This window comes from Ammodytes marinus (genome assembly GCF_949987685.1).
Source record: "Ammodytes marinus genome assembly, chromosome: 5".
Taxonomy (NCBI): Eukaryota; Metazoa; Chordata; class Actinopteri; order Uranoscopiformes; family Ammodytidae; genus Ammodytes; species Ammodytes marinus.
This window is the reverse complement of record NC_137234.1, coordinates 2,379,844-2,407,841: the sequence shown is the minus strand read 5'-3', so window position 1 is coordinate 2,407,841 and position 27,998 is coordinate 2,379,844. Positions and strand designations below refer to the sequence as shown.

The 27,998-nt window shown below is 41.1% G+C and overlaps 4 protein-coding genes across 4 annotated transcripts in view; 2 read left to right on the top strand and 2 right to left on the bottom strand.

The window, feature by feature from the left end:
* tdrd12 (tudor domain containing 12) overlaps nucleotides 1–7,774 on the bottom strand; it is a gene marked incomplete at both ends in the record, with an annotated part of 42,484 nt that extends 34,710 nt beyond the window's left edge. Inside the window, 9 exons of the mRNA XM_080028461.1 lie at nucleotides 90–155; nucleotides 622–709; nucleotides 2,095–2,254; nucleotides 3,048–3,133; nucleotides 3,641–3,696; nucleotides 4,372–4,491; nucleotides 5,641–5,777; nucleotides 6,568–6,732; nucleotides 7,751–7,774. Coding sequence (XP_079884587.1) covers nucleotides 90–155; nucleotides 622–709; nucleotides 2,095–2,254; nucleotides 3,048–3,133; nucleotides 3,641–3,696; nucleotides 4,372–4,491; nucleotides 5,641–5,777; nucleotides 6,568–6,732; nucleotides 7,751–7,774 — 902 coding nt within the window. The remainder of the gene's footprint in view (nucleotides 1–89; nucleotides 156–621; nucleotides 710–2,094; nucleotides 2,255–3,047; nucleotides 3,134–3,640; nucleotides 3,697–4,371; nucleotides 4,492–5,640; nucleotides 5,778–6,567; nucleotides 6,733–7,750) is intronic.
* A 2,077-nt stretch (nucleotides 7,775–9,851) lies between these two features.
* Nucleotides 9,852–11,171, top strand: LOC307251139 (E3 ubiquitin-protein ligase TRIM21-like; the record flags this gene model as incomplete). The annotated part of the gene is made up of 1 exon (XM_080028460.1): nucleotides 9,852–11,171. One exon carries the CDS (start codon nucleotides 9,852–9,854, stop codon nucleotides 11,169–11,171), a length of 1,320 nt encoding a protein of 439 aa, XP_079884586.1.
* Nucleotides 11,172–12,908: 1,737 nt separating this feature from the next.
* Nucleotides 12,909–18,462, top strand: faap24 (FA core complex associated protein 24). Its single transcript, XM_080027864.1, has 5 exons — nucleotides 12,909–13,170; nucleotides 14,579–14,721; nucleotides 15,253–15,408; nucleotides 16,855–16,941; nucleotides 17,504–18,462. Exons 1-5 carry the CDS (start codon nucleotides 13,068–13,070, stop codon nucleotides 17,666–17,668), a joined length of 654 nt encoding a protein of 217 aa, XP_079883990.1. The 5' UTR covers nucleotides 12,909–13,067; the 3' UTR covers nucleotides 17,669–18,462.
* A 939-nt stretch (nucleotides 18,463–19,401) lies between these two features.
* On the bottom strand, nucleotides 19,402–26,642 carry LOC307251138 (uncharacterized protein; the record flags this gene model as incomplete). The annotated part of the gene is made up of 2 exons (XM_080028459.1): nucleotides 19,402–22,094; nucleotides 25,026–26,642. 2 exons carry the CDS (start codon nucleotides 26,640–26,642, stop codon nucleotides 20,442–20,444), a joined length of 3,270 nt encoding a protein of 1,089 aa, XP_079884585.1. The 3' UTR covers nucleotides 19,402–20,441.
* Nucleotides 26,643–27,998: the final 1,356 nt, after the last annotated feature.

Below are 27,998 nucleotides of genomic sequence, written 5' to 3'. Positions count from 1 at the left end.
GAACTAGGCTTAATCCATGTCTGTGAAACCGGCCCATAATGTAACGGGTGTTTGGTTCCAGCCAATGAGAGGTGCTGTGTGCGTCTCACCTGAACAGACTGAGGTTTTTGGTCAGAGCAGCAGCCAGAGACGAGTCTGTGTCTTCAGCAGGGTCACTGAAAACAAGAGCAGTTCGGTTCTCTTAGGGCGCATTCACACTGTAGGCATCTGTACCGTGTTCAAGTATGGTTGAGGGCTTCTGTCTAGTTGGTTTTGAAAAGTGTGAGTGCTCTGTACACTTCCTTGGCCCACACACACACACACACACACACACACACACACACACACACACACACACACACACACACACACACACACACACACACACACACACACACACACACACACACACACACACACACACACACACACACACACACACACACACACACACACACACACACACACACACACACACACACACACACACACAGTCTAGTGTTTTCTCCCAGTGATCACGCATAAGCATGGCTCGGATTAAGGGTACAAATGTAAGTGTGCCCCTACATTTACGTTGACTAAACATCATTTAACTCTGACATATTTCTCAGTTTGACAGTAAACTGAATAATGTGCTCTCACCTCTCTGATCTGCTCTTTGATTGGCCGGCTGGAGGAGGTTGATATTCAGGGACCAGTGACATGTTTCCTCCCTCTGCGGTCTCAACATCTGAAAACAAGCATCAGACTTAAACCTGCAGTGTGTAGAATTTTGGGTTTTATTTCCTAGCAGATTTTGTACAAAGTAATTATAATATCCATAAGTACATTTAATTTAGTGCATAATAGCTGAATTTTTTTTTTTTAATTATTATTTTTTCCCTTAGAAAGTGCCTAGTGCCGCCATCTTGAAAGTGTCATATTTGGAATGTCATCAGGTGCATTGTTTACAATTTAGAATTGTTCTTGTCCTTGAAGGCCACTGTAGCTTCTGTTATTATTCTAAAGGGGTGGGGTTACCCAGGGAGCGTTGCATTCTAGAACTTTGTAGAACTTTCTTGATGATGTCATATTACACACTGCACCTTTAAATATATATTGTATTATACTTGACATGAATTTTTATTATTATATTTTTTCACCTTTATTTATACTCGAGATATCATTGAGGGGTGACCCTCATTTACAATGATGCCGAGAAACAATAACAACAATAAAAACACAATATACAATACAAAAACACAACAAGCTGGTAAAGAGAAACATTTTAGACAGAGGTGCAGAGTGACTAGAAATAGAATTCAATTGGTAAGCACAAGATAGCCTAATTAAAACAGTTACAGTTTGGTAGATTCAAGATAGTATGTTTAAATTGGTTAAAGGATATCGTGGTATTAAGGCTGCTGTGATGAGGAAATGTATAGAGAAAGCTTTCATATGTACATTGTTTATTAGTAAAATATGGACTACAGTGAGCTTTCAAATCTTAACACAATTGAAATGCCAAAAACAAAATGAGCAAAACAGAATAAAGTATTGAATACAGTCCATGAAGAGGAAGTAGTGTGAGTGAGTGAGTGAGTGAGTGAGTGAGTGAGTGAGTGAGTGAGACAGTGTGAGTGAGTGAGAGACAGTGTGAGTGAGTGAGTGAGTGCGTGCGTGCGTGAGAGAGAGAGTGAGTGAGTGAGTGAGAGAGACAGTGTGAGTGAGTGAGAGACAATGTGAGTGAGTGAGAGAGAGACAGTGTGAGTGAGTGAGTGAGTGCGTGCGTGAGTGAGTGAGTGAGTGAGTGAGTGAGAGAGACAGTGTGAGTGAGTGAGAGACAATGTGAGTGAGTGAGAGAGAGACAGTGTGAGTGAGTGAGTGAGTGAGTGAGTGAGTGAGTGAGTGAGTGAGTGAGTGAGTGAGTGAGTGAGTGAGACAGTGTGAGTGAGTGAGAGACAGTGTGAGTGAGTGAGTGAGTGCGTGCGTGCGTGAGTGAGAGAGTGAGTGAGTGAGTGAGTGAGAGAGACAGTGTGAGTGAGTGAGAGACAATGTGAGTGAGTGAGAGAGAGACAGTGTGAGTGAGTGAGTGCGTGCGTGCGTGAGTGAGTGAGTGAGAGTGTGTGTGTGTACCAGTCTGTGTTGTGGGCTTGGTTGGGGTCGTGCAGACAGCTCTTCGAGGACTTCGCACTCTAACACACTTCAACATGACGGGGAACGGATCCACCTCGTCACATGACTGTCTGTCGTAAAACGCGAACTTCTTGGACACCAGATCGTCGTTGACACAGATCTGAAAAATCAACAAACATCATTGAAACTCTTTAGTGTTGAAAAAGAAAACAAGTAAAACAGAATGATTAAAGGCTCTTGCACACCGGACACCTCGCGAATAAACGGCACGAAAATGTGGATAATTAATTGACAATCGGAAGCGATGTCGCCGATATGGAAGCTTGTATTAACTCTACAGGTAGCTCTAGCTCTACACAAAAAAAAATAAGAGACCAGTCTGGATTTTTCTTGAATCTTCATCTCTACATAACTTTTTGAAAATGCTCTAAATGACAAAAAAAAGTAACCTACAGGGTGAAGCTTTAGAATTGAGGACAGTGTAAGATAGGGACTATTCAAAAGTAGGTGAGATCGGAAGGGAGTGTTTTGGGCTTGTGGTTAAGGAGTGAGTATTCAATTATGTTCAATTTACCGTACATTTGTTAAGACTTTGTTAAATGTTCCTAAATCTGGAGAAAGCTAGGGGGAAACACTGCAAGTCATTTGTAAGTTTGTTTTTAAGAGGAGATTTCATAATTCCCAGAAAAGTAGCATATTTTGAAACCTTTATTTATACAGGTAAATCCCATTGAGACCGGAGACCTGTTCCCATTTACACGTTACCATTCACACACCGACAGCAGGCTAACTATCGACATTCACACGAGGCAAGGTGGGTCAAGTGTCTTGCCTAAGGACACAACAACCATGACACAAGTGGCAGGGCGGGGATCGAACCGCCAACCCGCTCTACCACCTGAGCCACAGCTGGCCCAGTCACTGTGTGTTATTAATGAGGGGTCAAAGTTCACCTTGATGTTTCCTACAGTCAGGTAGAGCTCAACAGAAGTCGAGTCCGTCTCCGACTCCATCAACACAACTTCTGTCCTCGTCGACGCTGAAGGAAGGAGACAGAAAGTCAAAGGATTTCAAACATATTTTAAAAAGTATCTACGAGGAACTTTTAAATATTTCTGAAACAGTCAAATGTTTTCCTCTGATGATCATAAATGACATGTAACAGCAAACGAGACCATCAGTGCAGAGAATGCTATTTTTATATAGTTTTTCATGATTCCTTTGTCATGGGTATACGCTCACGCAGGAACAACAGCTGGTGTAGTAAAAACACATGGTAAAATGTAGGGTTAGGATTAACAGGACAGCTTGGCCAAGGGAAGACTGAGGGAAGAAAAACCTCATTCATTATAATATAATAGTAAGTAAGTAAGTAAAGTTTATTTATATATAGCGCCTCTCGCAGACCAGGGTCACAAAGCGCTTCACATTAAAAAACACAATAAAATACAATAAAACGACACATATATAGAGTGATTTTATAATGATAGAACACCGGTTCCGTATGGGTGAAGTAGGTCTCTAAGCGTTGTGTCATGGTGCTCACCTTGCAGGAGGTTGTGCAGGTAGAGTGTAGCAGAGCTGTCCCACTGACTGGAGTTACTGCAGAAGGAAAATAAATAACCGGTAACTTCACATCACAGAGTAAAAGTGTTGATTCTTAGTAATTAATTATTCTATACGTCAAAATAAAACCTGGAACCAAACGTAAGACTAGAATATGTTTGTAAACCAAACTGTGGGCCCTGCTAAAATACAGTAACTTTTCAGGAAGCTTTCTAACTTCAAACAGTGTTCCAGGGATCTACATTTTCCTGTGAGGAAAGTTTGTTTATTCAGTTATGAGAATATACTTTAGAAAATGTCTTCTTCTAACCCCTTTTCGAACAGTAAACAGTTTTATTTTTTTTATTTTTAAAAGCTGGGGTATATGATTTCTGATTGGTCAAAGTTAACATGAGTGACCAAATATCAGGCTCCGATTCTCTGTTCTTATTGGCTGTTGGGACTGTCCATTCACTTTGGCACGACTTTGTTGGTGTAGACTAGCGTGTCAGGGAGGGACCAAAGAAAACAAGTGGAGCGGTTGAGGTATTTGGATTCGAATCTCTATCCCAACTGCCATTTTCTCCCCAAATCCTCCACCCCAGCTTTAAAAGTGAACACTTAAATGTTCATGTCCCCCACCTAATGTCATGTCTTTCAGCTGTCTTGTCCTCCATTACATCACTTAAAAAAATAATTAAAAAAAGAAATAAAGTCGTGAGCTTGTCTTACATGAGCTCTGCCCTCTCCTTCAACAGAGACACTCTCAGGGTTGTTGGTTTGATTCCCGCCAGATGGAACCTCCTCACCCAGAAGGGAAGCTGCAGGAACTTCTGCATAGCAACTCGGATCCTTTTCAGAACCAGACAACACACATGTTAAAACAAGCACATTATGCAAAGGGATGGGGCTCTCTCTGTGTGTGTGTGTGTGTGTGTGTGTGTGTGTGTGTGTGTGTGTGTGTGTGTGTGTGTGTGTGTGTGTGTGTGTGTGTGTGTGTGTGTGTGTGTGTGTGTGTGTGTGTGTGTGTGTGTGTGTGTGTGTGTGTGTGTGTGTGTGTGTGTGTGTGTGTGTGTGTGTGTGTGTGTGTGTGTGTAATTGTATCTGCATTGCATTCTGTATAATATCTAAAAATACCAATAAAGAAACCTTGAGAAGAGAAAAAAACTCTGCAGTTGTTATCGCCTAAAAAAATGGTTTTGCCTTGATAAATAAATATTGTAAGCATTGTTTTTGATAAATGCTGAGACTAACTAAGACTAACTTTTACCATCTCTTAATAGTTTGTGTTATTTTTTTTTAGGAGAAAATGAATAATAATAGTGGTGAATACATTTCTACGAACCATTTAAACATCTTGTTCGAAATAAAAACATTTCCAATTTAATTTCAATTCAATTCATAAATGTTTTTCTCTGATATAGCCAAAGGTACGCAGTGCACCTTTAAGTGGGTGTTGTAGTGTTATACGGAGTGGTTCTCTGACACAGCCAAAGGTACGCAGTGCACCTTTAAAGGCCTACTTCACCGGTTTGAATATGAAGGTGTATTGAATTCTGAGATCCTATGTAGTATAAATGTGCAAAAAAAAAAAAAAATCGGTTCATCCTAGCCTGAGAAAAGGCAGAAAGAGTGTTTTTTTAACCCTATATTTCTCTTTCTCGTGACATCACAGAAAGAGAAATATAGGGTTAAAAAAAAACTTACTTTGTAAATATTACTGTGATGTCTTTTACTGTGACATCACAGTAATATTTAGGGTTAAAAAAACACTCTTTCTGCCTTTTCTCAGGCTAGGATGAACCGATTTTTTATTTTTTTGCACATTTATACTACATAGGATCTCAGAATTCAATACACCTTCATATTCAAACCGGTGAAGTAGGCCTTTAAGTGAGTGTTGTAGTGTTAAGGAGGAGTGGTTCTCTGATACAGCCAAAGTTACGCAGTGCACCTTTAAGTGACTGTTGTAGTGTTAAGGAGGCCTGGTTGTGTTCTTACTGGTCTGAGGGGATGACGATTCTCTCTCCGTGGTCGACCAGCAGACAGCGAGCCTGGCAGGACACCGAGTCCATGATGATGGACTCCACCACCGCACGACACCACGACTTCATCACCGACCAGTACACCACACACACCTGGCAGGGAACACACACACACACACACACACACAGACAGACAGACAGTAGGAAATACACACACACACGCAAAGTAGGAATATACACACACGGTAGGCAATACAGTAACAGATTCCAAAAGCAAAGTCAAGGATAATCTGTGCTAGGTCTTATAAGAATTTCAGCGACAATGCTTTTTTAAAAGATGTCAAGTATGCTCAATGGTCTAAAGTCTGTGTTGAACCTGATGCTGAAAAATCGTTAAATATTTTTATGGATTTGTTCGTACCCATTGTAAACACACACACACACACAGGGTAGGAAAAACAAACACACACGAGGGAAATACACAGACAGACAGACAGACAGACAGACAGACAGACAGACACACACACACACACACACAAGGTATACACACACACGGTAGGAAATACAGTCACACACACAAACACACACACACACAGGGTAGGAAAAACAAACACACACGGTAGGAAATACACACAGACACACACACAAAGTAGGAATATACACACACACACAGTAGGAAATACAGTCACACACACAAACACACAGGGTAGGAAAAACAAACACACACACCCACGGTAGGAAAAACAAACACACACACGCAAAGTAGGAATATACACAAACACACGGTAGGTAATATAAACACACACACAGGGTAGGAAAAACAAACACACACACGGTAGGCAATACACACACACACACACACGGAAGGAAATACAGTAAGACACACACACACTGATGCTTTCTACCTGAATGAGGTGTGTAAAAGGGGGTGTCCCATAGTTACCTGTCCCTCCTCCAAGGCGGTGGGCTTGAGGCTGCGCAGGTCTTGAGTGACGTCGTGGTAGAACAAGTTCATCTGAGCGAGGAGACTGTCATACTGCTGCGAGGACTCCGAGTCACCAATGGGACCTTGGACCACCCGGCCCCACAGACAGGAGGGGTTCTCCACCTACAAGTGAGTGAGTGAGTGAGTGAGTGAGTGAGTGAGTGAGTGAGTGAGTGAGTGAGTGAGAGAGAGAGAGAGAGAGAGAAAGAAAGAGAACGAGAGTGAGTGAGTCGATGCTTGTTTTTTTTTTGTTTTTTTATTTTATACATTTTTATATGAAAGCCTTTTTTTTATGATTTATTTTGATTCCATTTGAACTTAGAGATAGTTGTTCCTTGTGTTTGTTCTTGTTGTCCATAAAAATTATAAAATCCAATAAATAAATGAAACAAAAAAAAGAGTGGTTTTGTTGTCTTTGTTTGGCATGGGTTTGTGCATTAAAATTGGTTCAAATATGCTTCAGAAATAGTCCTTGTTTTGTTCTTCTGACTATGGTGTTTAAGATTTTATTACAAATTTAAAATGTTGTTTTTTTATAATGTAAAATAATGTTTTCATATTTATCAAATTTGTATTCTTTGGGGCTTGGTTTTGTTGCTAAAAAATATAAATGTAATATGAACATATTTTAATACCCTTTTAAGACCATTATGTATGCAATTTCACGTCCATACTGGCAAGGAAATGTATGTATAGGGATACATTGAAGAAAATGTCCCTGAACCATGTGCAAAGTAAATGTATTTATGCACATTCAACATGATTTATATGGTTCTATATTGGGTTTGCAGTCTTTTCCCCCACTCCCAAACAACACATAAAATAGATTAAGTAAAAACGTTATGAAATAAATGTGAACTTCATAAATTCAAACCATTTAGAAAAAATGTCGACATTTTATGGCCGTAAATTCAGATGATTGGAATTAAGATTTTTTTAAGGGCTCTGTTAAAGAAATGTTAACATGCGCCATTGCAACTTTAAACTGTTTAAATTAAAACCAAAAGCATGAGACAAACAACCAGAAAACCGCCTGCTTTCGCCACCCTTTAGTTTACACAAAACATGTCCGCTAGCTGTAGCCCACATTCATTCAACATAGGACTAGTTCATGATTAGATCGAGAAAAAAGCTAATTTACCTTCAAAATTGATATCTTCAGCATTGTGTATGGGTCCGTCAATCCACACCGTAGTCTTGAAAACAACACAGGCTGCAAAAAAACACACATTAAAACATTTAAACAACTTTAATTTGTAGCTGAAAAAAAAAAGACCAATGTAAAAGTGAACGTCGGTTGAGCACCTGTCGGCTAACGTTAGCATGGTTAGCTCATGTCACGGCCGTTAAGCTAACTCGTCGAAAGCTAAAACTAAACATTTGCGTAGATAAAGTGAAATTTAACAGTGGTTCGTGTCAGACATTGTTTTGTATGTTCTTTGGCTATATTCCCCATCAAATTTAACGTGTGAAAAACGTACCTGTTACCGAGTTTCAAACCGGGAGCAGTTGGTGAGTTGAGGGTATCATAGATAGTATATAAAATGGAGGTGTGCTTCATTCTGGCGGTGGCCGATAGAGGTCGGAGTAGAGCTAACATGGATGGATGGATGGATGGATGGATGGATGGATGGATAGATAGATAGATAGATAGATAGATAGATAGATAGATAGATAGATAGATAGATAGATAGATAGATAGATAGATAGATAGATAGATAGATAGATAGATAGATAGATAGATAGATAGATAGATAGATAGATAGATAGATAGATAGATAGATAGATAGATAGATAGAATGTTGTATGATAGATAGATAGATAGATAGATAGATAGATAGATAGATAGATAGATAGATAGATAGATAGATAGATAGATAGATAGATAGATAGATAGATAGATAGATAGATAGATAGATAGATGGATGGATGGATGGATGGATGGATGGATGGATGGATGGATGGATGGATGGATGGATAGATAGATAGATAGATGCAGTGTGTAATATGACATCATCAAGAAAGTTCTACAAAGTTCTAGAATGCAACGCTCCCTGGGTAACCCCAACCCTTTCGAATAATAACAGAAGCTACAGTGGCCTTCAAGGACAAGAACAACTCTAAATGTTAAACAATGCACACATTCCAATGACACTTTCAAGATGGCGGCACTAGGCCTTGGTCCAAAATATGCAGAAATATGGACATATATGAGACCCTTTCTAAGGGGAAAAAAACAATGTTTTCAGCTATTATGCACTAAATTAAATGTACTCATGGATATTACTACAAAATCTGCTAGGAAATAAAACCCAAAATTCTACACACTGCAGGTTTAAGCTTTATTTGATAGTTTTGAGGGACAGAGATGAAATGGGGCAGAGAGGGGAATGACATGTAGAGAACGACCCGGGCTGTATTCTAACCCGGGTCTGCTGTGAAGAGGACTGAGACTCTATGGGGGTGGTCAGTGCTTTGCTGAAGCTGAAACCCAGTGTATGGCTGAAACTACAGGGGGTTGACTATACTGTGGAAAATAGCAGTTTGCTCAAACCTGGTACAATGCATCTCTCCTTTGCTCTACACAAGGTTATTGTTTCTTTTGTACATTGTCCCTGTTTAAATAAAGTTACATTACTGTGAAACCCACTTTGCATCAAAATGAAATCTCTAACCTGGTCAGACCAGAAAGGCAAAAAAACACAATATACCCCCCCCCCCCCCCCCCCAACACACACACACACACACACACGCACGCACACACACACACAGAGCAGAAAGAGGAGGAGCATGGGCACGACATTAACATCACATTCCTCAACAGAAAGGAAGGAAACTTTAGTCTAGGGACAGCAGACCCAGTAAGGACACCTCTCTCTGTTTCTCCTAAAAAAAGTAAGAAGCAGATTTTATAAGGCCGTTTTCAACATCACAGCAGAGCCTCTGACGAACACTGGTGAGTACAGCTGATCTAATATAATATTTACTGTTTTAACTTCAGCTAAATCCAAAAAAAAATCCCATTGTTTTTAATGTATGCTTCAATTTAAGCTGGTATTCCAGTTTATAAGTGGTGGGGGAAGTATTCAGATGTATCATGTAAAACTATATTTTTATGGGGGTGAAAAAGTAAATTTTTTTGGTAAATCTAACCTTAACCCAGCTTGATATTATTATGACTAATTAGGAACATTTTAACAACCTTTTTGCTTTTTCTCACCTTTTCCCCTCAGATTGTAAACATGTCTGCTGCCAGCTGTCTGCTGACTGAAGATCAGTTCCTGTGCTCCATCTGTCTGGATGTGTTCACAGATCCAGTCACCATCCCATGTGGACACAACTTCTGTAAAGCCTGCATCACTGAAAACTGGGTTAGAAATGTCCCCTGTCGCTGCCCGAACTGCATAAAAGTTTTCTACACAAGACCTGAGCTACCGATCAACACCTTCATCTCTGAGATGGCTGCTAGGTTCAAAGCATCAGCTCAAAAGGAAGCCAGCAGCAGCAGCTCAGAGCAAGAAGCTGCCAAACTAAAAGTTCAGCAGATGATCCAGAAAAGACGACTGAAGATTCAGGAGATGAGATGCTCAGTGGAGCTCAGTAACGAAGGTTCAGACAGAGAGATAGCAGATGGTGTTCGGGTCTTCACCGCTCTGAAGGAATCTGTGGAGAGAAGCCAGGCCGAGCTCATCAACACCGTCAGAGAGAAGCAGAGAGAGACAGAGAAACAGGCTGAAGGCTTCATCAAAGAGCTGGAACAGGAAATCTCTGAGCTGGAGAAGAGAAGCACTGAGGTGGAGCAGCTCTCACAGTCTGAAGACCACCTCCAGTTCCTCCAAAACTTCCAGTCCATAAACACTGCTCTACCCACCAAGGACTGGACAGGGATCAACTTAAGTCCACCTTCATATGAGGGGACTGTGGTGAGAGCTTTAAATCAGCTGGAGGAGAAACTCAGTGAACAGATGAAGAAGCTGATTGAGGCCGAGCTGAAGAGGGTCCAGCAGTTTGCAGTGGATGTGACACTCGATCCTGACACAGAACATCCTGAACTCATCCTGTCTGATGATGGAAAACAAGTTAAACATGGAGATATAAGGAAGAATCTCCCGGACAATCCAGAAAGATTTGATACTTGTGCTAACGTCTTATCAAATCAGAGTTTGTCTTCAGGAAGATTGTATTATGAGGTTCAGGTTGAAGGGAAGACTAAGTGGGATTTAGGAGTGGCCGGAGAGTCGATCAACAGGAAGGGACAAATCACACTGAACCCTCTCGATGGTTGCTGGAGGATATGTTTGAGGAATGACAATGAGTACTTGGCTTGTAGTGACCCCCCAATCCGTCTCTCTCTGAAGTCTCCTCCTCAGAAGGTGGGGGTGTTTGTGGATTATGAGGAGGGTCTGGTCTCCTTTTATGACGTGGATGCCGCAGCTCTTATCTACTCCTTTACTGGCTGCTCCTTCACTGAGAAACTCTACCCATTTTTCAGTCCTTGTAATAATGATGGTGGTAAAAACTCTGCTCCTCTGATCATCTCTCCTGTCAATCGCAATCAGTAGAACAACCATTTTGAGTTTCTACAGAAAAAGTCAACATAATTTAAAGCAGAAGCAAGCGATATACATGTTACATCCCAGCAATCACTTATAAAGTGTGCACGGTTCATAACACAGGTCTCTCAGCCATTCCACTCTGCACGAAAATAAATTCTGGTATCCCACAACCCTTTATCCAATCAGGAGAGAGAACTATACAGAGAGGCGGGTCTCTCTGCCCGTGAATGTACAGAGAGCTGAATGTTTACCCGGCTATAGTGGCAGAGCCGGTCGAAATCATTCCCAATGTTTTAAAAAAAATAATTTTATTGTATTTACAAATCTAAGGCCCAAGAGAAGTCGCTGCTATCCATTACAGATCTATCTAGTGAAGACCACTGTGCTTTAATCTGGTGTCATAATAGGGATGAGGGAGGGGACTGCTAATTGCAGTCACTGATAGGAAGACGTATGCTAAAATCATCCAACCGCTTGCTTTTGCTTTAATGTCATGAATGTAGATTTAATAGTTATGAACAATGTATATATTGTTGTTTTTCTGATTCTGATAAATGTGTTTTTTCCCCTTTTTTACTGTAAATGTTTTTCTATGTGTTTCATTTCCACTGTCTACTACAACACACCAATTTACCCACACTGATCTAATGTAGTCTCATTTATTCTAACAACTGCGTTATCTCCATTAAAAAGCTAAATCAAGTTTGTATTGTTTCGAGTTGAGTTTTTTTTCTGGATTGATTTCAAAGCTGAAAGAGCTGATAGTGTTTTTTTTTTTAAGATAATTTTTTTGGGCATTTTTGCTTTATTAGACAGAGTTGAAATGGGGCAAAGAGGAGAGGACAGACCATGTGATTAAAAGCACCATCAGCTGTTGAATAATAATAATGTAATGTAACCCAACTCATCATAGACATTCAAGAAGGTTTCAGCGTAACTGATAGTAAAGATGCCGCACCCACAAATGTACATGTAGGCTATAAATTCTAGCACTACCTGTTTTTATATTGTTTTTATGCTAAATAAACTAAACGAAGCAGGAAACTAGGTGACAGTAGGCCTAAGTAATATATGGATTAGAAATTGATAATTGAGACATTATTGAGGATGGCTCTTATTTGGACCCTGCCATAGTATTCCATCGTTACTCTCCTCTAATGAATTTGGGTGGCGCTTTCTCCCCCATGTTTCTCCCATAGATAGTCCCTGCATTCCAATCCCGATACTACTCTACTATTTAATATGCCAGAAAAAGATTTAGGATGTCCCAATACATGCACTGCAATTGTAGTATGCTGAAAATTCATAAATGCCCCACTAACTCCAATAGCATTTTGCTAGTAGGCTATTCAACTTTATTCTTGACATTTCTCGACATAATGTAAAAAAAAAATCCTTCCTTATCTGATTTTTTTTTCTCTCCTGTGGCCCTAAAAACTCTTTTGTACTTTAGTATGTAGTCTAGTAAAAAGAAAGAGAATGTGATTTGGAACGCAGAGATAATAAAGCCCATTTCTCCAGATTTCTCCCTTAATTTTTCTCTGGTTTTATTGAGGGTCGCGAACCAACGTATAGCTCTATACTGCCACCTGTTTTTTCAGAGTGTGTAACTACAGGCTCAATACACTTCACGATCGCTTCATGGTTTATTTTCTCCTTTTTCCAACAGGGGGCGATAATCAGACCTCTAAATCCGGTCCGCAGCTACACCAATTTAAGCGAACGAAGAAGAATATTTGGATGTTTTGGAGGCAACAAAACAAACCGAAACTTTACAAATAAGTCAGCTAACGTAACGTCAGTGTTCTCGACTCTGCCTCAAGAATATAGTTATATATGTGTGTGTATAATTAAACACTATCCCGGAAGAAGTGCAAAAGTGTGTGTGTGTACCGTAGTTGCATGGAGACCAACGCACCAGCTCTCCTGAACGCTGTACCTCCATACGGACATATTATTTCCAGCGACAAATGGAGAAATTCGCCACTCATTCAAAGTTTAAAAGGTAAATTTACTTTTTAATGAAAACATTTAAATAACAATCCTTCCAGTGTGTGACGTTAACTAGCTTATGTGCCTGCCTTTCTATATGTTTTTCGTGTTTTCCACGAGACAACATACGCCAGAAATCCTATTAAAAAAGAGTGATATTTACGTTTGTTTCTCTTTATGGCAATCACATACACTCCTTGAAGTATATATTTGTACATTATTTAGTTCACATAATACTGTTCCTCAATTCGGCTTGGGTGTCATTCACTAAAATTGTCTGAAACATATAATAAAACGACAACTATTACCATCACCTCGCGTATCTTAGCGACGCTGTCAGGACGGCGTCTTCCGTAAACATTGTCTTAAAACTTGACATTTTACAAAAACAAACGCTGCTAGGTGGATATAATTTTAAGCCGATGTGTAGACTGTACATTGAGACATCGAAAAAGTCTCCTGAGTCTAATGTGAACTTTACATTTTTTTGTGTTATGACCATTAAAAAATAAATTAATATGATTTGTGAGTGGAGTTCTGTGTGAAAGGCAGCCACACAAAAAAACCTGCATTCACATTCTGTAGTTGGATGATAAAGGCATTTTTTTGTTTTTATTTCTGTCGTGATTCTGGAGAATCTGTAGTTAAATTCACTTTTTGTCCAAATCAGTGAATATCCTCTACCTTTCCCAAACTGGCATGTTGCAAGCTATGGTGGCCCCCCCTTAGTTTACATGCTAGTTAGTACAGAGCCAGCCCTTCGCCTTTTTTTTTACACCACTCACTCACTCACTCACTCACTCACAGAAGAGACAGGTAGCGGATCATGAGAAGACATTCACTGATTTTGACAAAAGGTGATTTGACAACAAGTGTTCTCCAGAATCACTGACTCCATTGTTTCGGGGAACTGCCAGTGAAAAATATATAAAAAAACAAAAACTAATTTAAATTTAAAACCTTAATAGTAGAGCTTTGAAGTTTTTGCAGTTAACACTCTCTCATTGTAAAGTGAATGCCCTCATTAAACCTGCAGTGTGTAGAATTTTGGGTTTTATTTCCTAGCAGATTTTGTAAAAAGTAATTATAATATCCATAAGTAAATTTAATTTAGTGCATAATAGCTGAAAAAAAAAAATTTAATATTTTTTTTTCCCCTTAGAAAGGGTCTCATATATGTCCATATTTCAGCATATTTTGGACCAAGGGCAGGCCTAGTGCCGCCATCTTGAAAGTGTCATAGTTGGAATGTCATCAGGTGTATTGTTTAAAATTTAGAATTGTTCTTGTCCTTGAAGGCCACTGTAGCTTCTGTTATTATTCTAAAGGGTTGGGGTTACCCAGGGAGCGTTGCATCCTAGAACTTTGTAGAACTTTCTTGATGATTTCATATTACACACTGCACCTTTAAACTGCTGCAGGTGGCGGTGTGAAAATCCTCTTTGAGAGTGAGCTGGGCGTCGCAGATTTCCACCTGCCCAACAAAAGCTGCATCCTCTACGTGTCCGAGTGCGACGTCATCGCAGGAAACAGCTACAAGAGGAAACTGGTCCGCTACAGAAATGTGAGTTTTTTTTTTTCTTTTTAAGATTATTGTTTGGCATTTTCAAGCTTTATTAGATAGTACAGAGTTAAAATGGGGAGACAGAGAGAGAGAGAGAGAGAGAGAGAGAGAGAGAGATAGGGGGGCTGACATGCAGACGCAGTGAAGGTCCATGGGTCAGATTCGAACCCGCGACCACTGCAACGAAGGCCTGAGCCAATATGGTACACGCTCTATCCACTACGCCACTTGAGCTACATAAATATGAGTTTTAAATGAACCAAATAAGCTTCTTAGGGCCATTGATATGACCTCAGATAAATGTCACTGTAAATAATGGAGAACGCTTGTTGTCAAAAATCACTGATATGAACTCTGTCTGTCTGTCTGTCTGTCTGTCTGTCTGTCTGTCTGTCTGTCTGTCTGCCTGCCTGCCTGTCTGTCTGTCTGTCTGTCTGTCTGTCTGTCTGTCTGTCTGTCTGTCTGTCTGTCTGTCTGTCTGTCTGTCTGTCTGTCTGTCTGTCTGTCTGTCTGTCTGGTTGTGTGTTAAAGAGCAGCATCAGTTTCCAGCAGCTGGTGCTAGTGGAGAACACACGGCTCAGTGAACAGTACTTCTCAGCCGTTCAGAAGTTTGTGTTGTTCGACCTCGGCTTGACTCTCCTGCCCGTCAGCGGACAGACAGAGGCCTCGCAACTCATCTGCCAGATTGTAAGTACTGAAGGGGGCCCACCGCAGCTAGTAACATGGCCTGTTTACAGAGCCTAGGCTGTGTATTGCGGGGCGACTGTGGCTCAGGTGGTTAAGCGGGTTGGCCAATGATCCTAGGGTTGGCGGTTCGATCCCCGCCCGGCCACCTGTGTCATGGTTGTTGTGTCCTTGGGCAAGACACTTCACCCACCTTGCCTCGTGTGAATGTGTATGACTGCTGTATGTTTGAGGTGGTGGTCGGAGGGGCCGTAGGTGCTGAATGGCAGCCACGCTTCCGCCAGTCTGCCCCAGGGCAGCTGTGGCTACTATGGTAGTTTACCACCACCGGTATGACTGTGTGTGAATGAATGGAACCTGGAACCCTGTAAAGCGCTTCGGGTGTCTTGAAAAGCGATATATAAATCCAATCCATTATTATTATTATTGTATTAAAGGTGGAGTCGGCTATTCTTGAGAAAGCGTCTTGTCAAAAACCACTAGTGAATTCTACACATTATTGTTGGACCTCTACTGCCGGTACTGAAGGCTAAACACTACACCTGCACTAGATAGGTAAAGGATAGTCACATGTAACCAAAGGGAATATAAAGAAATGGGGCCCATCGTAGCTGGTAACATGCCTGTTTACAGAGCCTAGGCTGTAAACAGGTAAAAACTTTTTTAAATTAAAAAAAGTTATTGTAGGGGCGCTCGTGGCAGAGTAGTCCGAGCGTCGCCCCCCGGGTCAGTTCCCTGCATGTCTTCCCCTCCGTCCTTGCCCCAATTCAACTCTGTCTTTCCAAAACCTATTTAATAAAAGCAAAAAAAAAAAGTTATTCTCTTGTCCGTTGCTGATTTCCCAATCTGCTCTGGTGTAAACAAAGTACATGCACTCACGCACGTATGCTTACTTTGCTTACTTGCTTATGGCTGTTCATCGTATTCGATGATGACGTTGCTCCACTTGAGCTGGGTTATTATGGGGGGTTTCGTTGGTGCACACGCACACACAGAGCATGGACAGGTCTGTTGCTGATTTTCCAACCTGCTCTGGTGTAAACAAAGTACACACACACACACACACACACACACACACACACACACACACACACACACACACACACACACACTTACACAGAAAGAGAGAGAGACACACACACACACACACACACAGACACACACACACACACACACACACACACACACACACACACACACACTTACACAGAAAGAGAGAGAGACACACACACACACACACACACAGACACACACACACACACACACACACACACACACACACACACACACACACACACACACTTACACAGAAAGAGAGAGAGAGACACACACACACACACACACACACACTTACACAGAAAGAGAGAGAGACACACACACACACACACACACACACACAGACACACAGCATGGACAGGTCTGTTGCTGATTTCCCATCCTGCTCTGTAGGTCCACGGTGACGGCAGAGAAAACCCTTTCAGACGGAGGACTGTGTCTGGACTGTGGGACCCTCTGGTTCTCGCTCTAGTGCAGCAGGTATATCGCACATTTACATTTAGTTACTGTTTAATGTGTATTCTAAGCTTGATGTATTTCGTGACCCTGTGAAGTACTTTGAGTGGTCTGAATGGTTTAGAATGTATTTATTGTAAATATTACTTATCTTATTTTTACCACATTTTATCCTTTTGTTCTTATTGAGTTTTTCAACAACACTGTTTGATTGATTGATTGATTGATTCAATTTTATTTCAGACATATCAAAAAAAGAAAAATTAAAAGCATGAAAATACAATAAAAAAAATATGTTCAAATGATTTCACAAATAAAAATAAACAAAAAATAAACAAATAACATATTGAATTGATATGCCTGAAAAGGAGCAGGAAGAAGTATGAACTCATTTGATCCTACCCCTTTTCCACAGCTCAATAACTTTATAATAATTTTTTATATTATTATTATAGTCAACATTACAATTGACATCTTAACATACATCCCTTAGTGATTAAATACAAATAAATAAAAAGTTTAGCCAAAAGCGGTTAAAGAAATCAGATAGAAACTTGTTGACTTTTCGACTTCTGACTCTTCCGAGGTTCCCGGTGTGGGTCGGGTCAAGGCCTTGGCTCTGCTGCAACACTTCTCCAGCGTCCAGCAGCTTTGCAACGCGGCGCCCTGCGACCTGGAGCCCGTCGTGGGGCAAGCTGCAGCCCAGCACATCCACAACTTCTTCCACAAACCCACTGCTGCTGGAACATGAAGGCACCATGATCAGAATCACTTTTATAACATCTCATTGTACAGTACACAAGAGTAAAATTATTAGGCTTGGTTCCTCAACATTCACATAGCAGCAACAGTACAAGATAAGGTAAATAAAGATAAGATACCATAAGTAAAAATATTTAAAGAAAGTATCAGCATCAATAATAATAAGTAATGAGGTGATACTCTCCCTATGTCTGATTTAACATAGACCCTTTTGGTTTAATAGGAAAGCAGAGATACCTTGGCTTCATTCAAAAGAAAGCAATGCGAAAAAGTGTTTCTACGATTGTTAAAACTTAACAGGTGGAGTCAGCGATTCTGGACAATGCTTGTTGTCAAAACTAGTGAATATCTCCTCATGATCCGCTACCTGTCCGTACTGTGTGTGCGCTGGAGAAAAAAAATCTGGTGCTAATACACAGCTAAGGCTCTGTAATCTGGTATGTAAACAAAGGGTGCCACTGTAGCAACCAACATGCACTTGCTACAGAGCCTAGGCTTTATATTAAAGGTGGAGTCAGCTATTCTGGAGAAAGCTTGTTGTCAAATTCACAGAGACACTTTGGTTTTATTTTTAAAGAATGTAATGCTCAACAAATCTAACTTTGCAGTGTTTCTACTGACATGTTAAGATACAATTTCAGTTTACCATTGACTGTGTGCAACATCCTTTTAAATATTTATGTCTGGACCAATGTGGAGGAAAAACGTGGTTCAAATAAGAAAGCTTGAAAGGGGCTTTGTTGTGGTGTTTTTGTTTTTTTCAAGTTTGGCACGCTGCACTTTTGCATTCAAGATAAATAAAAATCTGTCATGTGTAGCATCAGTCATTTGACTTTTCTTGAGTTTTACTTCTTGCTTTATTTTCTCTTATTTTATTACATGGTACTGATAAATGCTGTGTTCTGATTGGTCAAACAGGTTATTCTATGGTACGTTATTTAAGCAATAGCTCACGACAGGCTGTGGCGACCGTGGCTCAGGTGGTTAAGCGAATGATCCAAGGGTTGGCGGTTCGATCCCCGCTCTGCCACCTGTGTCATGGTTGTTGTGTCCTTGGGCAAGACACTTCACCCACCTTGACTCGTGTGAATGTGTATGACTGCTGTATGTTTGAGGTGGTGGTCGGAGGGGCCGTAGGCGCTGAATGGCAGCCACGCTTCCGTCAGTCTGCCCCAGGGCAGCTGTGGCTACTATGGTAGTTTACCACCACCAGTATGACCAGTGTGTGTGAATGAATGGAACCTGGAACCCTGTAAAGCGTCTTTGAGTGCCTTGAAAAGCGCTATATAAATCCAATCCATCATTCTATGGTACGTTATTTAAGCAATAGCTCACGACAGGCTGTGGAATGTGCTCATTATACCACAGTTAGAGGGCGTGGTTCGGCCCGATAATTACCAATGTAAAGGATAATTCACCGTTGCTATGGACGGACCTTGTTTTGATTGATCACTTCCTGTCATGTCAGTCCACTCGCAGACGGCTACAAATAGTTAGGCTTGCTGCTCCTTCAAAAAACAATCGAATACTTTTTCAACATGACTTTGAATGTAAGTGGAGAGCAGAGTGCACAGAGGACATTACCTTTGCTATGGAGGATGATACACTCAAACAGACACAATATAAAACTGTATTTTGCTTTTGTTTATTCAAAAAATACAGTGAAATACCCTTTCCTGATTTATAAACTGCTTTACAGTAGTGTCCTGTCGATTGGCAACAAATCTTATATTTACAATCACCAGACAAAAAAAAAAGTTTTGAATTAAGTATCCAAACATGGAAATATTTTGTATTCCTGAGCACACTGTTTTCTGATTATTAAACAGTCTAATAGGCAGGTAGGTAATGCAGTAGTTAGAAAAAAACACCCATTTGTCGGAATTAGAAAAACAACAATATATACATCGTTCATAACCAATACAAATGTACATTCATTACATTTAAAAGGTGCAGTGTGTAATATGACATCATCAAGAAAGTTCTAGAATGCAACGCTCCCTGGGTAACCCCACCCCTTTAGAATAATAACAGAAGCTACAGTGGCCTTCAAGAACAAGAACAATTTTAAATTCTAAACAATGCACCTGATGACATTCCAACCGTGACGCTTCCAACATGGCGGCGCACAGGCCTGGGCCCCATGTATGGAGAAATATGGAGATATAAGAGACCCTTTCAAAGGGAAAAAAAAATCTTTCCAGCTATTATACACTAAATTAAATGTGCTCATGGATATTATAATTATTTTCTACCAAGTCTGCTATGAAAAAAAAACCCAATATTCTACACACACTGCTGGTTTAAAGCATAAGTAAGCGGTTGGATAATTTTAGCTTACTTCCTATCAGTGACTGCAGTTAGCAGTCCCCTCCCTCGTCCCTATTATGTCACCAGATTAAGGCACAGTGGTCTTCACTAGATAGATCTGTAATGGATAGCAGCGACTTATTTTAGGCCACCATAGACCAACAAACATTAAAGCCGGGTAAACATTCAGCTCTCTGTACATTCACGGGCAGAGAGACCCGCCTCTTTGTATAGTTCTATCTCCTGATTGGATAAAGGGTTGTTGGATTCCACAAAAAAGTTCTGTAACAACTACTGCAGAGTGGGATGGCTGAGAGACCTGTGTTATGAACCGTGCACACTGTATGAGTGATTGCTGTATGGATAAAAAGCGATGTAACGTGTACTGTATATCGCTTGCTTCTGCTTTAAAATGCTGGTGAATATTTCCGTAGGAACTCAAAATGGTTGTTCTACTGATTGTGATTGACAGGAGAGATGATCAGAGGGGCAGAGTTTTTACCACCATCATTAAGATCAGGACTAAAGAATGGGTAGAGTTTCTCAGTGAAGGAGCAGCCAGTAAAGGAGTAGATAAGAGCTGCAGCATCCACGTCATAAAAGGAGACCAGACCCTCCTCATAATCCACAAACACCCCCACCTTCTGAGGAGGAGACTTCAGAGAGAGACGGACTGCAGGGTCAGCATTAGCTTTGTACTCATTGTCATTCCTCAACCATATGGTCCAGTAACCATACCGAGGGCTCGCTGTGATGTGTCCCTTCCTGTTGATCGACTCTCTGGCCACTCCTAAATCCCAGTCAGTCTTCCCTTTAACCTGAACCTCATAATAATATCTTCCTGAAGAGAAACTCTGCTTTGATAAGACACAGTGACAATTATCAAATCTCTCTGGATTGTCTGGGAGATTCTTCCTTATATCTCCATGTTTTACTTGTTTTCCATCATCAGACAGGATGAGTTTGGGATGTGCTGTATCAGGATCGAGTGTCACATCCACTGCGTACTGCTGGACCGCTTTTAACTCGGCCTCAAGTAGCTTCTTCATCTGTTCAGTTAGTTTCTCCTCCAGCTGCTGCAAAGCTCTCCTCACAGTCCCTCCATATGAAGGTGGACGGACGCTGATCCCTGTCCAGTCCTTGGTGGGTAGAGCAGAGGTTATGGACTGGAAGTTTAGGAGGCGGTCGAGGGAGTCATTAGACTTTGAGAGCTGCTCCACCTCAGTGCTTCTCTTCTCCAGCTCAGAGATTTCCTGTTCCAGCTCTTTGATGAAGCCTTCAGCCTGTTTCTCTGTCTCTCTCTGCTTCTCTTTGACGGTGTGGATGAGCTCGGCCTGGCTTCTCTCCACAGACTCCTTCAGAGCGGTGAAGACCTGAACACCATCTGCTATCTCTCTGTCTGCACCTTCGTTACTGAGCTCCACTGAGCGTCTCATCTCCTGAATCTTCAATCGTCTCTTCTGGATCATCCGCTGAACTTCTGCCTCTGTCTTCCCCAGCTTGGACTTCTGTTCTTCATATTCTTCTTTCAGAGGAACAACATCATGTGTCTTGTGGTCTAAAACAGTGCAGAGCATGCAGACACATGTCTGGTCGGTCTGACAGAACAGCTCCAGAGGTTTATCGTGCTTCGTACACATCCTGCCTTCAAGGTTCTCCACAGGGTCGATCAGCTGATGTCTTTTCAGGCCTGGCATCTTCAGATGAGGCTCCAGGTGAGTTTCACAGTAGGAAACCAGACACACCAGGCAGGACTTCAGGGCCTTCAGTTTGGTTCCAGTGCAGACGTCACAGGGAACTTCTCCTGGTTCTGCAGCTTGTTGCTCTGAGCTGCTGCTGCTGGCTTCCTGTTGAGCTGACAGTCTGAACTGAGCAGCCATCTCAGATATGAAGGTATTGACCTTCAGTGCAGGTCTTCTTGGGAAAACTTCTTTACAGTTGGGACACAGACATGGGACATTATTATCCCAGTGTTCCCTGATGCAGGCTTTACAGAAGTTGTGTCCACATGGGATGCTGACTGGATCAGTGAACACATCCAGACAGATGGAGCACAGGAACTGATCTTCAGTCAGCAGACAGCTGGCAGCAGACATGGCTACAATCTGAAGACATAAAGTGGGAAAAACAAAGTGTTATTAAATCCATTTTATTATTTGGTCAATAAAATTAAACTATTATCAGTCAATTACAACCCATTATGCGCTTTGATTATAAAGACGAAATGTTGACTTTAATTTCGAGGTGCATAATCCAAAAAAAATATTTATATATAAAAAAAAAAATATATCCCCTAAAAAAACGATTTAAGAAACCTCTTAGATTTTTTTCTCTTCTCAATATTTTATTTTGTCTTTTTTCTCGAAGTCAATAAAAAAACTGTAAAAAAAAACTTCCTCCTCATTTTCTTTTCTTCCCTGTGGCCCTAATACTCTTCCCTATGAGCCACTGTGGAGGTTATTTCATTAACATGGTTCTTAACAGCAGTAGCCTTTATATTAGAAATAATATTAAGTCAAATTTTTTTTTTTTAAATCAAATTTAAATTCCTCTGTCATTACATGTTGCTTTATTTATCAATTTTACCCAACACGTCATTGGTAAAGTGCCTCGTTGTCTTGTCAGTAAGAGTTCTCACATATTACGCTTTTATTTTGATACATTAATCTAACTTCCGGTCCCGTGCAACGTGTCAACTATTTAACTTTACTCACTCTGGTAAAACTGAAAAAAAAAAAACACAAACAAGACAACAAACGAGCCGTTTTTTCCGATGATACTTTAGTAGTAGTAGGCCTACTTTTGGACCGGAAAATAATAAAATAAGTACCTGTTTTCAATGATTGTTGCATAGCAGGAAAACGAATGCTTGACATCAATGTTGTCATTTTAGTTTGTATAGGCCTATTTGAATGTGATAATCAAATGATCGGATGATACACGCACGGACCACACACGGTTTCAAGGGCAGTGTACTCACCAGTGTTTGTCAGAGATTGTGATAGAAACCCGATGGATTCAGTTGTAGTCTCTATTCGTCGAGTGAAACAGTGAGAGTGACTCAACTCGTGACTTGCTGCTCTGTTGTTGTTCAGACAAACTTTCACTTTCATTTTCAAATGTCGTTGCGTGTCTCCTCTTTCAGTGTTGCTCCACCTCTCAGTGAAGGGACTGAGATTTGATTCCTTTTTAGGAAATAACTCGAAATAGATTTGGAACAAGATGGGTTTTGCTTTTTTAATTATATATTTTTCGATCTTTTGTAGGCTATATATAATAGTATAACCATTTTCAATAAGTAATCTAACCAAAGAGACTAGTGACAATAATTACTGTTAATTGTTATTAATTAGACCAAAAATTAGGGACATACTGTAGCCTATCTGTGGACTAATAATTACAAAACTCTCTTTACAGTCTTACAATCTCACAAAACACTCCAATGTTCAGCTCACTGCAATATTTTCTTTATAAGACAGATATCAATTGTTTTTTCCCACTGATTACGTTACAGGGAGAAAAGCTGAAAAAAAATTATAAAACATTTTATTTATTTATTTTTTATTTATTTTAAATCGTATCCTCTGTGATTTTGAGGTTTAGAAAAGTCGGAATACTTATTTCAAAGAACCGTTTATTACAATTAGAACTTAGAAAAAGAAAAGTTGGCCTTAATCTTTTCATTCCAAATCTTAAAAAAAAACAATAAAGATACAATGTCAGTTTACCATTGTCTGTGTGGAAAGCAACATCCTTTTAAATTGTTCTGTCTGGACCAACTGACTGACAATCGAATACTTTTTCAACATGACTTTGAATGTAAGTGGAGAGCAGAGTACACAGAGAACATTACCTTTGCTATGGAGGATGATACACTCAAACAGACACAAAATAAAACTGTATTTTGCTTTTGTTTATTTAAAAATACAGTGAAATACCCTTTCCTGATTCATAAACTGCTTTACAGTAGTGTCCTGTCCATTGGCAACAAATCTTATATTTACAATCACCAGACAAAAAAAAAAGTTTTGAATTAAGTATCCAAACATGGAAATATTTTGTATTCCTGAGCACACTGTTTTCTGATTATTAAACAGTCTGATAGGCAGGTAGGTAATGCAGTAGTTAGAAAAAAACACCCATTTGTCGGAATTAGAAAAACAACAATATATACATCGTTCATAACCAATACAAATGTACATTCATTACATTTAAAAGGTGCAGTGTGTAATATGACATCATCAAGAAAGTTCTAGAATGCAACGCTCCCTGGGTAACCCCACCCCTTTCGAATAATAACAGAAGCTACAGTGGCCTTCAAGGACAAGAACAATTCTAAATTCTAAACAATGCACCTGATGACATTCCAACCGTGACGCTTCCAACATGGCGGCGCACAGGCCTGGGCCCCATGTATGGAGAAATATGGACATATAAGAGACCCTTTCAAAGGGAAAAAAAACATCTTTCCAGCTATTATACACTAAATTAAATGTGCTCATGGATATTATAATTATTTTCTACCAAGTCTGCTATGAAAAAAACCCCACAATTCTACACACACTGCTGGTTTAAAGCATAAGTAAGCGGTTGGATAATTTTAGCTTACTTCCTATCAGTGACTGCAGTTAGCAGTCCCCTTCCTCGTCCCTATTATGTCACCAGATTAAGGCACAGTGGTCTTCACTAGATAGATCTGTAATGGATAGCAGCGACTTATTTTAGGCCACCATAGACCAACAAACATTAAAGCCGGGTAAACATTCAGCTCTCTGTACATTCACGGGCAGAGAGACCCGCCTCTTTGTATAGTTCTATCTCCTGATTGGATAAAGGGTTGTTGGATTCCACAAAAAAGTTCCGTACCAACTACTGCAGAGTGGGATGGCTGAGAGACCTGTGTTATGAACCGTGCACACTTTATAAGTGATTGCTGTATGGATAAAAAGCGATGTAACATGTACTGTATATCGCTTGCTTCTGCTTTAAAATGCTGGTGAATATTTCCGTAGAAACTCAAAATGGTTGTTCTATTGATTCTGATTGACAGGAGAGATGATCAGAGGGGCAGAGTTTCTACCACCATAATTATTATAGGGACTGAAGTATGGGTAGAGTTTCTCAGTGAAGGAGCAGCCAGTAAAGGAGTAGATACGAGCTGCAGCATCCACGTCATAAAAGGAGACCAGACCTCCCTCATAATCCACAAACACCCCCACCTTCTGAGGAGGAGATTTCAGAGAGAGAGGGACTGAAGGGTCATCATTAGCTTCGTACTCATTGTGATTGCTCAACCATATGGTCCAGTAACCATACCGAGGGCTCGCTGTGATTGATCCCTTCCTGTTGATTGACTCTCTGGCCACTCCTAAAGTCCAGTCAGTCTTCCCTTCAACCTGAACCTCGTAATACAATCTTCCTGAAGAGAAACTCTGATTTGATAAAACACTGGGACTATAATCAAATCTCTCTGGATTGTTTGGGAGATTCTTCCTTATATCACTGTCTTTAACTTGTTTTCCATCATCAGACAGGATGAGATGGGAACTTGCTGTATTAGGATCGAGTGTCACATCCACTGAGTACTGCTGGACCCACTTCAACTGAAACATCTGTTGAGTTAGTTTCTCCTCCAGCTGATTCACAGCTCTCACCACAGTCCCCTCATATGAAGGTGGACGAACACTGATCCTTCTCCAGTCCTTGGTGGGTAGAGCAGTGTTTATGGACTGGAAGTTTTGGAGGAGATGGAGGTGGTCTTGAGACTGTGAGAGCTGCTCCACCTCAGTGCTTCTCTTCTCCAGCTCAGAGATTTCCTGTTCCAGCTCTTTGATGAAGCCTTCAGCCTGTTTCTCTGTCTCTCTCTGCTTCTCTTTGACTGTGTTGATGAGCTCGGCCTGGCTTCTCTCTACATACTCCTTCAGAGCGGTGAAGACCTGAACACCAGCTGCTATCTCTCTGTCTGAACCTTCATTACTGAGCTCCACTGAGCGTCTCATCTCCTGAATCTTCAGTCGTCTCTTCTGGATCATCTGCTGAACTTCAGCCTCTGTCTTCCCCAGCTTGGCCTTCTGTTCTTCATATTCTTCTTTTATTGGAACAACTTCATGTGTCTTGTGGTCTAAAACAGTGCAGAGCACGCAGACACATGTCTGGTCGGTCTGACAGAACAGCTCCAGAGGTTTATCGTGCTTCGTACACATCCTGCCTTCAAGGTTCTCCACAGGGTCGATCAGCTGATGTCTTTTCAGGCCTTGGATCCTCAGATGAGGCTCCAGGTGAGTCTCACAGTATGAGGCCAGACACACCAGGCAGGACTTCAGGGCCTTCAGTTTGGTTCCAGTGCAGACGTCACAGGGAACTTCTCCTGGTTCTGCAGCTTGTTGCTCTGAGCTGCTGGCTTCCTGTTGAGCTGACGCTCTGAACTGAGCAGCCATCTCAGAGATGAAGGTGTTGACCAGCAGCTCAGGTCTTGTGTAGAAAACCTTTTTGCAGTTGGGGCACCGACATGGGACATTTCTATCCCAGTGTTCAGTGATGCAGGCTTTACAGAAGTTGTGTCCACATGGGATGGTGACTGGAGCAGTGAACACATCCAGACAGATGGAGCACAGGAACTGATCTTCAGTCAGCAGACAGCTGGCAGCAGACATGGCTACAATCTGAGGACAAAAGGTGGGAAAAACAAAGTGTTATTAAATCCATTTGATTTTTTTGTCAATAAAATCAAACTATAATCAGTCAATTACAACCCAAGAAAGAATAAGGAAACAGAGTAGTTCCCAGAGGAAGTCTGAGGTCCCCATCTGGAGCCAGGTCCAGAGGGAGGGCCCATCTGGTGGGGCTTAGAACCGTACTCCTGGATAGGGGGTCGACTCTATTCTCTGGATTTGACCAATGTGTCAGGCGCCAGGCAGGTGTGGGGATGCTCACATACCCCTACGTTGGAGTTAACCCCACAGGACCAGAGGGTCGCCTACACCTGTGTCTGTGTGTGTGTGTGTGGGGTGGGGGGGGGGGGGGGGGGGGGGTTACTTCAACTATTGCCTGTGCCTTTGCAATGAACAGCAGCCCAGTCCCATATCTTCTGCCTCCCTGTGAAGCTTTGGCGGGGAGTTGTGGTTTTAAGGTCTTAGGTGCCTCAATGGGTGAACACTGTGGTGGACACCGGTGGTCAGAGAAGCCGTCTGACTGAGGGAGTCCTTTCAACATGTTATCCCTGAGGACTCTAGAGACCTGAAGGGAGGCAGCCTCTGCTCTGTGGGTCAAAGCAGCGGGAGATGTTTGCGGAAGATGGAGTAGGACTTCAGTCAAGTCAAATCAAATCAAATCAGTTTTATTTGTATAGCCCAATATCACAAGTAGGGATGGGCATAATTAATCGATTAATCGATCATTGCTCTTTAAGAATATTGTCGACCACGTGAAATTGTTATCGATCATATAGCCGTTGTGTTGCACAGTGTGAGTCCGGCAGCACAGCAATGAGTTTCACCATGTGGCAGCACCAAAGACTGTATGGGCAGCAATTAAACATCCTACCAGCAGGGGGAGATACTTAACTAGTAGAAGGAGATAACAGAACAGGCTCAGGCAGTAGCCTGCGAGCTGCCGTAGATGTCAAAACATAAACAGGAAGAAGTTAAGGAGAAGTTTGGCATCGGACCGGACAGCTTTAGAACCAAAAATAACTAAGTTCATTAAGCATTGTGAAACCTTGTATAAGTACAGCACTTAAACAAACCGAATTATGTACCACTTGTACATTGAAGCCTACATCCGACCCTGTTTAACGTGTGACGTTAGCGCCGCTAGCATTAGCGGCTAACTTTAGCGTCTATGCTTTCCTACTTCACCTTCATCAGGGAACTAATATGCACATTTTAGATGATGATTAGATGAAGTAACGTTAGGTCCTTTACCACTCAGAGAAACGTGCCGTGCCCTTATGCAGTCTTTGGCAGCATCTTAGGAGGCGCATATGTGTTTAAACTTTAAAGGTATCGTAG

Excerpts from the sequence above, each read along its gene's own strand:
- faap24 (XM_080027864.1), top strand. The coding sequence starts at position 13,068 with ATGGAGACCAACGCACCAGCTCTCCTGAACGCTGTACCTCCATACGGA. Across the intron at positions 13,171-14,578 it reads ACTCATTCAAAGTTTAAAAG|GTGGCGGTGTGAAAATCCTC; the intron begins GTAAATTTACTT and ends AAACTGCTGCAG. Across the intron at positions 16,942-17,503 it reads TTCTCGCTCTAGTGCAGCAG|GTTCCCGGTGTGGGTCGGGT; the intron begins GTATATCGCACA and ends GACTCTTCCGAG.